At 64.7% G+C, this 12,971-nt stretch overlaps 1 protein-coding gene across 11 annotated transcripts in view; it reads right to left on the reverse strand.

Moving 5' to 3' along the window:
• The window catches only part of RALGDS (ral guanine nucleotide dissociation stimulator), a 37,486-nt gene that overhangs the window by 9,183 nt on the left and 15,332 nt on the right, over nt 1-12,971 (reverse strand). For 3 of the 11 annotated variants that reach the window (XM_036108057.2, XM_036108031.2, XM_036107991.2), the window contains exons 2-6: nt 3,411-3,521; nt 2,104-2,297; nt 1,810-1,908; nt 782-990; nt 240-553 (exon numbers count right to left, since the gene is read on the reverse strand). In XM_036108057.2, coding sequence (XP_035963950.2) covers nt 240-553; nt 782-990; nt 1,810-1,908; nt 2,104-2,297; nt 3,411-3,521 — 927 coding nt within the window. Of the gene's footprint in view, nt 1-239; nt 554-781; nt 991-1,809; nt 1,909-2,103; nt 2,298-3,410; nt 3,522-12,316; nt 12,547-12,971 lie in introns of those variants that run through there. The other 8 variants (XM_036108023.2, XM_036108005.2, XM_036107981.2 and 5 more) reach the window with 8 other exon arrangements.

Raw genomic sequence — 12,971 nt, forward strand, 5'->3', positions numbered from 1 at the left:
CCCCCAGGCCCCACCCAGCCTTCAACTGTCCCGCCTCCTGTAATCCACAGTCGCTGTGCAGAGGACTGGGGTGGGGAGGGTCCCATCTCTACGTCCACAGTCCGGAGAGCCCACAGTGCGTCCTGGTGGAACTGGGATATGGACCAGGACATCAGCTCTGGACCGGGGAACGGCAGGGAACGGACCAGAGGCCAGAGGAAGGTGCACCCCTGCCCCGCCCTGCTGGGGACAGTGCTCACCGCATCCATCAGGGTAAACTGCTCTGCCACCAGGTCGGGAGGGAAGGCCAAGAGGTGAGGCTTCTCATTCAGGCCATTTTCTGCAGCCACAGGTGAAGGCCAGGGAGGCTCAGGTGCTGGAGCTGTCTCCAGCTCTAGCGCTCGTGACAGAGACGGCTCTGGCTCTGGAGCTGGTTCTGGAGCCGCGTCTGGCTCTGGAGCTGGTTCTGGAGCCGCGTCTGGCTCTGGAGTGGGCAGGAGAGTTGGTGCTAAAGCTGGCTCTAGTTCTGGAGCTGTTTTTAGAACTGGTGCTGGAGCTGGAGCAGGCGACAAAGCTACAGGAGGAGAGAAGTTTTCATGTGCCTTTGAAGACAGAGCCCCGCCCAGGGCCTCCCAGAGAAGCCGCAGCCAGGAAGGAGCCCTCCCCGGGGCGTCTCCCCGACTGCCGTCCACCCGCTGGGCGCTCTGAGCCCAGTCGTTGCTCCTGGCCCCACACCAGCCTCTGGGGGCTCCTCCCTGTGGGGCCAGCCCCGACCCGTCCCCACACACCCACAGGCACCCACCTCCGGTCTTCTCACCCTCGGGCTCGGCCTCCGTGGGCTCTGCGAGCTCCAGCTGGGCCAGCAGAAGGTGGGCACGGCGCTCCAGGTCGGAACCGGGCATGTTGAGCTGCACATAGGCCACCAGCTGCTTGAGGCAGGGAAAATCTGGGGGCTGACAGAAGTCCTCCGAGTACTGGTCCAGCCAGGTGCCCAGAATGGAGGAGATGGCCCTGGAGGCAGGCGGGCAGGAAGCAAAGTCAGTGGCCTGGCCTGCCCTTCCACACGGCCCCCTGGGGCAGCCCTGGGGATGCTCCATCCAGAGGCCAGGCCCCCCCAGCCCACCCGCACCGGCCAGCCAGGCAGGGGCAGGTGTGGCCAGCAGGTGCGGGGGGCCGGCAGTCTCCACGGGAGGGAGCCCTCCATCACTGGTGTGAGCACCCCTGCCTTCCTCAGGGGAGCCTGCCCCACTCCTCTGTCTGTCTGGGGTCCCTCCTGCTGCACCGGAAACTCCAGGAGGGTGGGGAGGGGGTGCAGTGTCTGCTCTGTCCCAGCCCTGGGGCACACAGAGGAGCTGCAGAAGTCTGTGAGGGAGGAGGGAACGGGCAGTGTCCCTCAGCTCAGCCCGCCTGGGCTCTCTCGGCCCCTCGGCCCCCAGCCCCTGCTCCGACGGCTGCCTGACTCCCTTGCAGGCACGTGGGGTCTCCTCACCGACACTATTCTCGGGGACGGCTGCCCGGCCTGTCCAGGCCCCACGTGCAGCTGGCCCGGGGGACCCAGTGTGAGGTCCCTGTGTGAGCCGGTGGCCCCCGGATCGGGTCAGGGCAGGCGGGGCCCCCAGCGTCCCCTCTGCTCCCTAGGCCCCGGGCCCGCAGCCTCAGCTGTCTGGCTCCTGTCCTCCTGCAGGAGGCCCCCACCCCACCGCCCTCCAGCAGCCATGACAGACGCGGGGGAGCCAGGGCTCTGCCCAGCACCCCCAGCCCCACCAAAGCCCCAGATGTCCCCCACCTCGGAGACAGGGGACCCTCCCATCAGACTCAAAGTCCACTCACTTTTTTAACTGGTCCTGGGGTCCGCCGTCGTCATCAGAGTAAGGGAGGATGCATCCGTATCTAGAGGAGGCCGTGAGGGCGTCACGTCTACCGTACCTGCTATGAGTCTAGGGTTACCGGCGGACCCCCGACTAGAGCGGAAGCCCAGGAGGGCAGGGAGATTTGTCTGCCCTGTTCCCTGAGTTATGCAAAACGTCTAGAAGGGGCTTCACGTCAGAGAGGGGAAGTGCCACGCCCGAGACACACAGCCTGGAGGCGAGCAGGGACGCTGGGCAGGAGAGGGGCCCTGCTCACCTTTTGAACAGCAGGTCCAGGACCTGCTGGGTGGTGGTGAAGGCTCGGTAGGTGCACAGGAAGATGGTGACATAGGAGAGATCGCTGCCCTGGAAGGCAGGCACCAGGTGCTCCACCAGCTTCTCCAGCGTGCCTGCCTTTACCGTGCGCACCTTGCAGGTCTCATACAGGTTCAGGGCGGCCTCGTTTTCACACTGGGGTGGGATGAAGGAGGGGTGCGTGGTCAGCGGCGGGGGGGACTGGGGCTCAGATGAAGTCCCTAGTGCGCGGTGATGTGTGGCCGCAGAGGAGACACACGTGTCCCCAGCCGAGAAACCAGCTCAGCTTTAGAAGCGGAATTTGAGATGGGGAGTGACGAAAGACGCAGACACAACCCTTCCGGGTCAGTCTGTTGGCTGGAGGAGGAAGAGCATTACCCCCAGGCGCCCTGGCAAAACGTGCCCATTCTAGAGACGAGAAGACAGAGGCTCCTTCTGGGCAGGGAAGAGCCAATGGTGTTCCGTGCATCACCGGGGAAACGGCTACAGCAAGGAATGGAGCCCAGGCCCATGGCACTGAAGAGCTGAATCACCGCGGCAACCGTGACAACCGGCCTCCCTTCTGGAATGTTATGTAGCCGAGTCAGGCCCGACCTCTGACCCGGAGGGGTCACGTGGCTGTGCTCCAGGGCACAGCAAATTGTAGAGGAGCCTGAGCCTCCCCCGCCTTTGGGGAGAAACTAGCCCTTCCAGGCGTGGGGACATGGAAGGCTTGCAGGTGTGGAAGGAGGGGCTGCGGGCTACCTGAGATGGGGGGGGGGGGGCAGGAGCTAAAACCAGACAGACTGGGGCAAAATACAAAATCACCTGGGGCCCAATATGAAGTGGAAACAGTAGAAAAGTGTCTTTTTTGATGTTTATGCAGATACGTGCAGAATGACTTTTTTTTTTAAGAGAGAGAGAGCGCATGCACGTGCACAGGAGGGGCCGAGGGAGAGGGAGAGAGAGAATCTTAAGCAGGCTCCACACACAGTGCAGGGCCGATGCAGGGCTGGATCTCACGACCCTGAGATCATGACCTGAGCCCAAATCAAGAGTCGGACGCTCACAGACTGAGCGTCCCGGGCACCGCTGTGCAGAGTGACCTTGCTCCTGGCCAAGCCTCTGAAGCAGCGGGGAGGGCGTGGAGGCCCAGGTTCCTTTGGCAGCGGGACTGTGGGGCCCTTATGCAGGAAGGCCATGGGAGGGAGCCCAACAGAGCGGCCAGAGAGTCTGGAACCCAGGGCCTTCTCAGGGTCCCGGGGGTGGAGGCCCCGCGGCTGCACTCACCCCAAGCCAGCGCTGGCCCTTGTTGGTGCCGTGATGCGCCTGCACCTTTCGCAGGGAGATGGAGTAGATGACCCCGTTGACCAGCTCCTCACCGATCTCCTGCGTGCAGCTCTGCGGAGACAGTGCCCGGCCACCGGGCGGGGGTGTCAGGGGCTGCCCCCACGAGCCTTCCGGTCCCCAGGCCAGGATGAAATGGGCCAACAGCTCGAGGGCTCAGGAGTCATGTCGGGGCAGGTGGACGCTGCCCCCAGCCCTCCCCTTCCCACCCCATCAGCCACCAGCTAGGTATGAACAAGACCAGCCCTCCAGGCTCCCGAAGCCCCCAGCAACCTGCTCACGCCCAGGCAGGATCACTCCCCCTGCCCCAAGAAGGGTACTGTTTTTCGGTCATGTCTCAGATGAGTACGCGGAGGCTGAGGGAAGGGCGCCACCGTGGGTAAATGGCAGCCCCAGGAACCCCAAGGCCCTCCTCATCTCTCCCCAGCCCTTCCTGCCCCCACCCCAGCTGACCCAGCAGGCATGGGTAGCTCCTCCTGGCCCAGCCCTGGGGTCAGCATCACGGGTCGGGGGCAGGTGTAGGGCATCCCCGGCGGCCACATCCGAGGCCACTTCCTTCCCTTTCTGCTCATTCATGCCCTTGTGCCTTCTTGGGCAACAGAGGAGTTCCCGGTTCCCTGTCTGGCATCCCATGCATGGGGACAGGGTGCAAACGGTGACCGTGCAGACATCTGGGCAGACTGGGGTTTCACAGGGGACAGGAAGGGCGATCGTCTGGCTGCTGCCTGGACCCGGAGCAGAAAGGAAAGGCCCTTGTTTTAGGCGGCAGCGACCCCTCCCACTGGGCAGGCTGGCCCTGGCTGGCTAAGGCCGCTTAGCCACATCGGCTCGGGCTTCAGCCTGTCCAGGGAAGGGGGAGCCTGCAGTGGGGCGGGGGCCTCTGAGGGCTTAGGGAGGAGCTGGGAGGTGCCAGCTGGCCCAGGACCATCAATCAACGGTCCACAACAGCAGCCGGGACCGCGGGTCACTGCCCTAACCCAAGGTGGGTGTGGAGCTTATGGAAGACCCAGGCAAAAGTGCTGACTCGGCCCACCCACAGCCTTCCCTGAAGCCCTCGGCCTTAGCCGGGCCTCCCCTGCACCCCCGAGGTCAGCGACAGGGTGCCGGGGCCTCTCACCTCCTCCCACCCCTGTGCGCCGCGGGAGGCCAGCTGCCCTCTGGAAGGCCACTTCCTTTGACCTGTGGCCGCCCTCCCACGCTGCGCACTGGACCAAGGGGGAAGCCGCTGCCATCACATTCTCTCCAGAGAGAGAGCCAGCCTGTTTCTGGGAAGTTAGCAGGGAACCCACAGGCACAGGTCCCCCTGAGCGGCACCTCCCACACCCACACCCCTCCAATGACCCAGGCCTGCGGAGGTCCAGCCCCTCTACCGAGCTGGGGAGACTCCTCCTGAAGCAGAAAAGCTGAGACATATGCTCACTTTCCCTCCCCCGCCTGGAAGAGCCCTCAGAGGAGACAGGCTGCAGACGGGGGCCCCACCACCCTGGCAAGTCCTCAGGAGTCCCAGGCTATTTCCCGCAGAGGCCGAGCCTGGGCTGGAAGGGCCCGGCCTTCTCCAGGGCTATTTTAGCCACGTGTGGCCCAGGGGAGGAACACCCGGGTTGCGGGCAGTGATCTGGAGGCCCCGCGCAGGACCGGCCCCGCCAGAGGGCCCCGCACTTGAACTCCACACAGCACCTGGCCCCCAGTGGGGCTCCGTCAAGGCCTCTCGGTCAGGCTGGCCATGGCGGGTGGGGGTGGGGGGCTGCGGGCAGGCAGTGGCCATCCCCTGGCAGGTCCAGAGAGCGGTCCCCCCCTTCCCACAGAGAGCTTGGGCCTAGCTGGCAGAGCAGCTGGCCTGCGCATCACATGGTCCCCAAGCCCCGCCCCCACCCCCCAGGGGCCCCCTTCTGCCAGCCGGTGGGGGGACGGCGGGGGGGGGGGGGGCGCGGGGCGGGAGGCCGGGAGCCACACTGGCTGGGACTGGGGTGGGGGTGGGGGAGTCACCGCCCTGTCACACAGATGGGGAGCTGCTCTGGCTCATTCACGCCACCGCCCGCTGCGGCAGGAACAAAAGCAGACCCTCAGAGCTGAGTGCACGCGCCCTGTAAACCACCTTCCCAGAGATGGCAGACGGGCAGGCTCTAAAGCAATCTGCCCTGCGTCCGGGGCAGAAAGTGCCAGAGTGGGATTTGTTTCCTGCTCCTACCCCCTTCCAGGGACAGAGAAGGAAAGCAGCCAACGGCCTGGCATCTGCCCCCCAGGACCCTCTGCGGAAGGACGGGCAGAGCGGAGCGCACGCAGGCCCACGCGGGTGGTGCTCTGGCAAGGGGCCGGGGGGGTGGGTGGGCGGGGGGGCTCCTGGGGGAGGATGGGAGTGGCCTACCAAACAGCAGATGTCCTGGGAGGGGGGGACTCTGCAGGGCAGGGTGGTGCTCGGCTGACTTCTAGGGAACAGGACGCCACAGGGATGGCTGTGCCCTTGGGGGGCCAACGTCCCCAGGGCCCTGGGACCCAGTTGGCAGCTGGGCCTTGCACATGCTGCCTGGCCTCCTGCGGCTTGGGTCAGGGGAGTGAGGGTGGAGCGGTGCCCCCCCAGGCCCTGGTAAGCAGAGGCCTGCACAACGGGCACCTCTGTGCCCCACACCCCGCTGTCCCTCTGAGTGCAGCCCAGAGCCCCAGGGACAAGAAGGAGAAACGGCTTGGGTGTCACCTGATCAGCCTTCTCAGGGTGACAGCCCAGCAGGATGCCTGTCCCCAAGTGACTGCAGGCCAGGCCCCGTTCCCTCAAGGGAGACTAATGGGGTCGCCAGGGCCCATCCCATCCCCTATTCTGGGATAGACCCAAGGGGCCCTGCTGGCTTTTCCCCAGCCCTGCCATCTCTCCGGGAAGGCAGCTCATGCTGGAGATGCACCTTCATTCTCATCACCCCTCTGCTCCCCTGGGGTGTATATTTCCCGTGGAAGCTACAACGAGGGGCCATAAGGGGCCTCCAGACCCCCAGGGGCCTCCTCCACAGACTGGCTCCTCCTACGGAGACCTGGTCCAGGGCTGAGGCACACAGAGAAGAAGGGCTCGGGCTTGCACTCTTCGGGTCACGTGTGGAGAACCGGTCCCACTCGGGCAGGGCGGGGGTGGCTCCGACCACAGTGCATGCGCATCCATGAGATGGGGTCCTTACTGTACCTTGCTGAGCCTGCCACCCAGGGCCATGGAGTCACAGACGCCACCCCAGGCCCTCACCTGGACATTGGTCAGCACCCTGCAGCCCCGGGCACATGAGGCCCCTCCCCAGGGCCCACCAGACCCCAGGACACCGTCTTTCCTGAAGGGCTCTGACTTCCAGCTTTGCCAAGCCTCTGTGCCCCTGGCCTCAGTGAGCTCATCCGTGAAATGGGGAGAAGAGCAGCAGCTCTCTCCGGGGCCACAATGGGGGTCTGGAGAAGGCACCCAGCACCTGGCATGTGAGAGGGCCCTGGAAACGGGAACAAAGCTGGGCACCACCTGCCGACCACAGACACCTAGTGGGGAAACCCTGAGGCGCCCTGTGGGAGTCTCCAGACGGGCCGCCAAGGAGAGGGCTGGAGTCCTAAAACTGCCCGAGCCAGCCCCACAGCTTTCCGACTTCTTGGCCTTTTGCTCACATGCAGGAGCCGCAACGGGAGATGGACCAGAGGGCCTGATCAGCCCTCCTGGGATCCCAGGTTCCTGGGACAGTTTAAACGAGGCATCCGCAAACATTTGCAGAGTGGAGACCAAGGCCCGGGGCAGCAGGTCTGGGCCGAGGAAAGAACCCAGGACTTCTCGAGTCCCAAGTCCTGGTTCATCTCTTAGACCATAAGCTCCAACAAGTAGGGGAGATGAAAAAGCCTCCTGGTGTGCAGCAGGGCCCCGCCCCCACCCTCTGGTGGGTGTCCTGTACCCTGAGGCCGAGGACATAGACAGGACCAAGTGGGGACCCCAGGTCAGCCCTGGACAGGGGTGGGCCACACTCGTAGCCCCAGGCATTGCAGCCCATAGAGGGAGCCTGGGCCTGGGACCTGCCAGCTTGCCAGGGCAACCAGGGAGCTCAGTGACCCCAGACCCCCCAGTGACCCCAGGAGTTTGGGGACCAGCCTCGCCCAGCCCCCAAAGAGGCTGTCCCCAAGAACCCTCCCCACCAGCCTGAGCCCAGTTACCCATCAGCATGTAAAGAGAAGAAAAGAAGGATGCCCCAGGTGGGGCGGGGCTTAGGGACCTCCACGCTGGCCCTGCCCACCGCCTGTCCTCTTGTCCATCCAAGGCCGGCTCCTGGCTATCAGGCTAGCAGGCCACCCCACGTCAAGCCTTTCAGGGAGTGTAGCTGGTGACACCTGAGGAGGAGGGTGGCCTGGTCCCAAAGGGGGTGCAGGGCAGGGCCAGTGGAAGGTCCAGCCCCAAGAGCCACAACCAAGCGTCCACCACCAACCACAGAGTCCGATGTCTGTGGGCACTTCCTGGGGGCCGGGCTTTTTACACACTCATCACATTTAATCCTCCCAACACCTCACTTGATGGGTGAGGGAGGAGCCAGGAAGTGGCAGCAGGGCAGGGATTTTAACCTTGGCCCACGAACCTCCCATCTAGGCCTGGCTGCCGCACGCACAGGCTCAGAGCAGAGGCCAGAGACGGGAAGGCCTTCCTCGGGTGACTCCGCTGGTTGGGGAGGGCGGGGCCAAGAGACCAGCTACGGGAACTGGGCCTGAGAATCACCATGCCACCTGTGCCGGGCGGTGGGCGGCATAACCCCAGAGCCCGGGGCACGGGCACTCCCCTGGCACCTTGTCAGAAAACACAATCACGGCAGCCGCCACCTGTCTGGCTGGGACACTGTGCCAGGCACTGTGGGGACCACCTGTCAGGCTGCCGGTCCCACTCAGTCCTCACCTGAACCCTAGGGGAGGAATTGGTATCAGGTCCATTTTACAGATGAGGATAACCGAGGCTCCAGGAGTGGGCGCTGGTCTGGGGCTGCAAGGGGCCAAGCCGGCATTCCCCCGCAGCTCTCTCCCCTCTCCAGCTCTTGCCCAGTGTGTGTGACCCCGCCCCTTGGTTCAAAGAACACTACGGCTCCAGGTGTGGCTGCCGTTCCCCGTTCCCCGTTCCCCAGAGTGCAGAGGCAACAACCACACCCCAGAGCTCCCACAAGCAGGCCCTTGAGCCCCTTGCCCCTGCCCTGCTCACCAAGCAAGCTTCTAGCTAGCCTCTGCTCCCTCGCAGCTGTGGGCCGGCCGCCAGGGATGCAGGACTGGGACTGCTCAAAGACCTGTTCCTCCTGCACTAGGCTGCAGGTTCCAGCTCTCATGCCCTCAGAATGGGATCGGGGAGAGCCGCTTCGCTAGAGCTGTGTGTCCAGGAACAATGCGTTTCTGAGCCCAGGAGGCTGGGAGCCCAAGCCCGGGACAGGGTGGCCACAGCGCGGTGCCATGCCCTGGGAGCCGTCTGGGCAGCTGGCCAGCACCCCTGGGAGCCCGTCCTCGACTCCTGGGCACGGTGTCCTGAAAGCACCCCCACTGGCTTGCTCAGAGGCTGCCCAGGGCCAGTGTGTAATTACTCCAACTCCTTCTACGAGCCATGAAGACGGCCTGGAAACACACGTCCGACTTCTAGGTGGAGGATCCAACCAAGCCCTGCCTGTGAGCGGCCACGCAAGGCTGAGTCCCACTGTCCCTGCTGCTCCCGGGAGACAGCTTGGCATGCTTAAATGTCTCCCACCTACAGAAGGAAGGAGGGCCCAGTACCAGCCAGCCTGGCCCCCCTTCCTCTTCTCCTGGGATCCCTGAGGAGTCAAGCAAGAGGGGAACCCCAGGGTCCGTGGGGGTCCAACAGGTGGCAGGCAGCCAGTCCCCTCCTGAACTCCACAGGCCCTGCAGCCTGGAGTGAGCTAAGAGGCCCTCCTCACAGATTACGGAGTGCAGACAGATAAAGACCCCCCCCCCCCCCCCCCGCCAAAGGCTATGCTCCTAAGGCCTCCAGTGTCAAAGGCAAATGAGCCCTAGAGCTTAAACTGAAGAGCAGCACGAAGTGTGATCAAGAGACCAGACAACCAGGAAGGAGGGAGGAGGCTGGGGGGAGGGGGGGGCGCGGACTCTCCTATTTATTTCTACCTGAAGAACAGAGAAGCCCTCCTCATTCCATTCCACCCAGACTGTGCTCAGGCCTTGCGGTCACAGGGTCACACGGTGGGGGTCAGAATCCCGGCTCTGCCACTTACTAGCTCGGTGAGTTTGTGCAATCTAACCTCTAGTGCCTCAGGTGATTCGTCGGTTAAATGGGCAATCCTGACAGCAAAGAGACAAAAATGCATGCAAATTCCTTAGCACAAGGCCTCCCACGAAGTGCTGGCTCCTGTTGGCTGTTTTTAAACCTTTGGGGTCCAGCTGTGGGCTTGCTCCTTCCTAGAAGCTCTTCCCAGTGTCCTCTGGCCCAGAGGACTTTTGCCTCGCTACCCCTCACCTGACGGGGGGCTTCTGGGCTGCCTGGGCCTGGTCCTGTTCCCCCGACAGCTCCACTGCCCACACCCCTGCCCCATATAATTGCCTCAACAGTAAGCTCTGCCCTATCCTCCTCGGATCCTTGCAGCGGGCTCCTGCATACAGTAGGCGCCCAATAAAGAATGGCCCCCATTCAAACCCTGGCTGCACATCCTTCTTAGCTGTGCGTACACTGAGATCAGGGACTCCACTTCTCTGACCTGCCGTCTGCTCTAAAGTGGGGCTGACAACTACTCTGCAGGTGTGGGCGAAGGCAGCTAGAGTGAGGGCCTGGTGCCTGCAGCCAGTAGGTGCTGCAGACTGAGATGTCCCCCTGCCTGGCCAAGGCGGTGGCCTGCCCACAGATGAGGGCATGGGCCAGGTGACTCACAGAAAGCACAGAACCCCTCGGGCCGAGCTGGGTCAGCAGTGACCTGGCTTAGGATCAAGATGATGAGAGGATGCCCAGATGTGCAAGGACATCTGATGCCCAGCTCAGAGAGGGAAGGGCTGGGTTGAGGTGTGGTAAGGAAAGGGGACGGGGTAGGGCAGGCAGAAACTGCCTGGAGGTTTCCAGAGAGGACAGGGACCCCGAGCAGGGCCGCTTTGGCTCTGGAACGCGGCAGAGACCAGGAAATCAGCTCCAGGATGGGGGGTGGGGGTGTGTTGGCAGGAGGGACAGGGACTTCCCCGCCCCCCCCACCCCCCCGCTCGGCCCATGGTAAATGGTCATTGTGTTTGGTTTCCGGCAATGGCCTCCTCTCCTGCCAGGACCCTGGTTTTCCTGCCCTAGCCAGAAGCTTCCCCTTTGATTTCTAAATAGCGGCCATGGCCTGGATCTCAGTGCTGAGGCCTGGTGAGGGAGAGCAGCAGGGAGAGAGGGAGCTGGAGAGGGGGAGGGAAAGGGGGGAGGGGGAGATGGAGGGAAGGCAGAACCCTGGGCAGGGGTAGGGCTCAGTTCCTCTGGGATGCAGACAGACCGAGAGGGAGGAAGAGAAGCAGCAAAGGCCCGCCCCACCCAGGCCAGGAACCTGCCCGGCCCCTGTGAACACGCAGGCCAGACCCTCCCAGCACACAAAGCCCAAGCCGCTGCCAGACATAATGAAAGTCAGATGAGTACTGGGCTGGTGTCAGGCCTCCCACCCCCACCCTCCCTGGGGGTCGCTCCAGCCGCCAAAGACGAGCTGTGGGTGGATGAGGGTTGGAGAACTCGCCTGGCCCTGCCACCCGCCAAGCTCAGGAGGAATCTCCCAGGCCCACAGTTCCCCCACCAAGAGCTCCCGCCACGCCTCATCTCCACCCCCCCCCACCCCACCCCCGTACAGGGCATGGGGACATAGAGACATCTAGGCCCTGTCTAGGCACTGGGGCTACACAGAGGCACAAGATCCAGGCTGGCAATCTCCAGCAATTACAAGGTACTGTGGCCTAAAGTGATGGAAGGGGAGGGGTCACCAAGGGGGGTGGGCTTACCTAACCATCAGGGGCTCAGACTTCACCGTCAAGGCTCTGGCTTGGCTTAGATGTGCACTGTAGCCTCTGGACCCAGAGATGGCCTCTGTCCAGGCCCCATGCCCAGACAGAACGCGGCCCAACCCTGGATTCCGTCACCTCTGCCGCAGTCAGGTGCACAGTCAGATGGGAGGGGGAGGGCACCCCCCAACCCACTGTGACCCCATGACCCACTGGGCCCCACTGCCCAGAGCACACCAGAAACGAGACCCAGCCCTCACCTAGTTATCCCCAGCCCTATTTGTGACAGGCACACACCCCTTTTCTGAATCCTCTCAAATCCTTATGAATTCAGGGTGTCTGCATATTTTCTGATCAAGCAGAAATGAGTCACCCCCTCGGCCTGAGAGGCCCTTCCCTCAACCTCCCTGCCTGGACACCTAGCTGCACAGGTTGGAAGCCTGCCTGTGTGCCCTCCACCTCCCTTCTCTGGGCAGCCCCGAACATCGGATTCACGTCTGCCCGCAAGGGGTACCGCCTGGAAGGCCCCCGTGGTGCCAGCTGCCCCAGGAGGAGCTTGCCACCCTGACCAGCGACTAGCTCGCCACGGGCACTGCGAAGCCTGACGGCGGGTGCAGCAGGCCCCGGGCAGGCGATGAACTGCGGCCCAGCCCCTGCTGTCAAAAGTTCGCAGACGTAAACAGTGACAGCCCGCGGGACCAGGTCTACCTGGGCTGCAGGGGCGCGGGGCCGGCACAGCTCGGCTCCGTGGGGCCAGGCACCGGGACAGATACAGAGAGGGGCACGAAGTCCCGGCTCCGGTCCCCAAACGCTTGGGCCGTTTGTGCGGCCGCCCCCCACGCCCGCCTTGCTGCCCCCGGGCTCGGCGCGAGGAGCGCGACTTCCTCCCCGTCCGGCTCACCCACCTCCAGGCGCGGCAGGTCGGGGTCGAGCTGCGTGAAGCTGTGCAGCACCACCGGGCAGCTGTCGGGGCCGCCCACCTCCAGGCGCACGGCGTCCCACACGCTGCGACTCCGCCGAGAGCCCGGAAACAGCGGCTCGGCGGCGCCCGCAGGCCCGGCCGCCTCGGCCCACATGCGCTGCACCATGGACGGCTCGCAGGCGCGCGGGCGGCCGGCCGGGCCGTGGGACCCGGGGCGGCGCGGGCGCGGGCGCGGGGCCGGCCCGGCGCGCGGCGGGGGCGGCGGCGGCCCGCGCGGCTCGTCGCTGCCTGCGCTCTGCGCCCGCGGCCCGGCCGCGCGGAGGTCAGGCCGGGGGCGGGGCCTCGGGGCGGGGCCGGCGACGCGGGGGGGCGGGGCCGCAGATGCCGCGTAGTGGGGGGGGCTGTGTACGCGTGTGTGTGCGCGCGCGCGCGCGCCCCCGCGAGCCGGCCGGCTGGGCCCCGGAGTGCACGTGCTGTGCGTGCTGGGGGGGCCGCGGTTAGGCGCCCTGCGTGGGTGCAGGGCCTGTGTTGCGTGGGTGTTGACACGTGGTCGAGTGGCCCTGGTGTCGGAGCTGGCTCCCAGGGAGTCCAGTTAAGCTTAGCTCCGTGGTCTCGGATAAGTTGCTTACCCTCTCCGA

This window comes from Halichoerus grypus, chromosome 14 (genome assembly GCF_964656455.1).
Source record: "Halichoerus grypus chromosome 14, mHalGry1.hap1.1, whole genome shotgun sequence".
In the NCBI taxonomy this organism is placed as follows: domain Eukaryota; kingdom Metazoa; phylum Chordata; class Mammalia; order Carnivora; family Phocidae; genus Halichoerus; species Halichoerus grypus.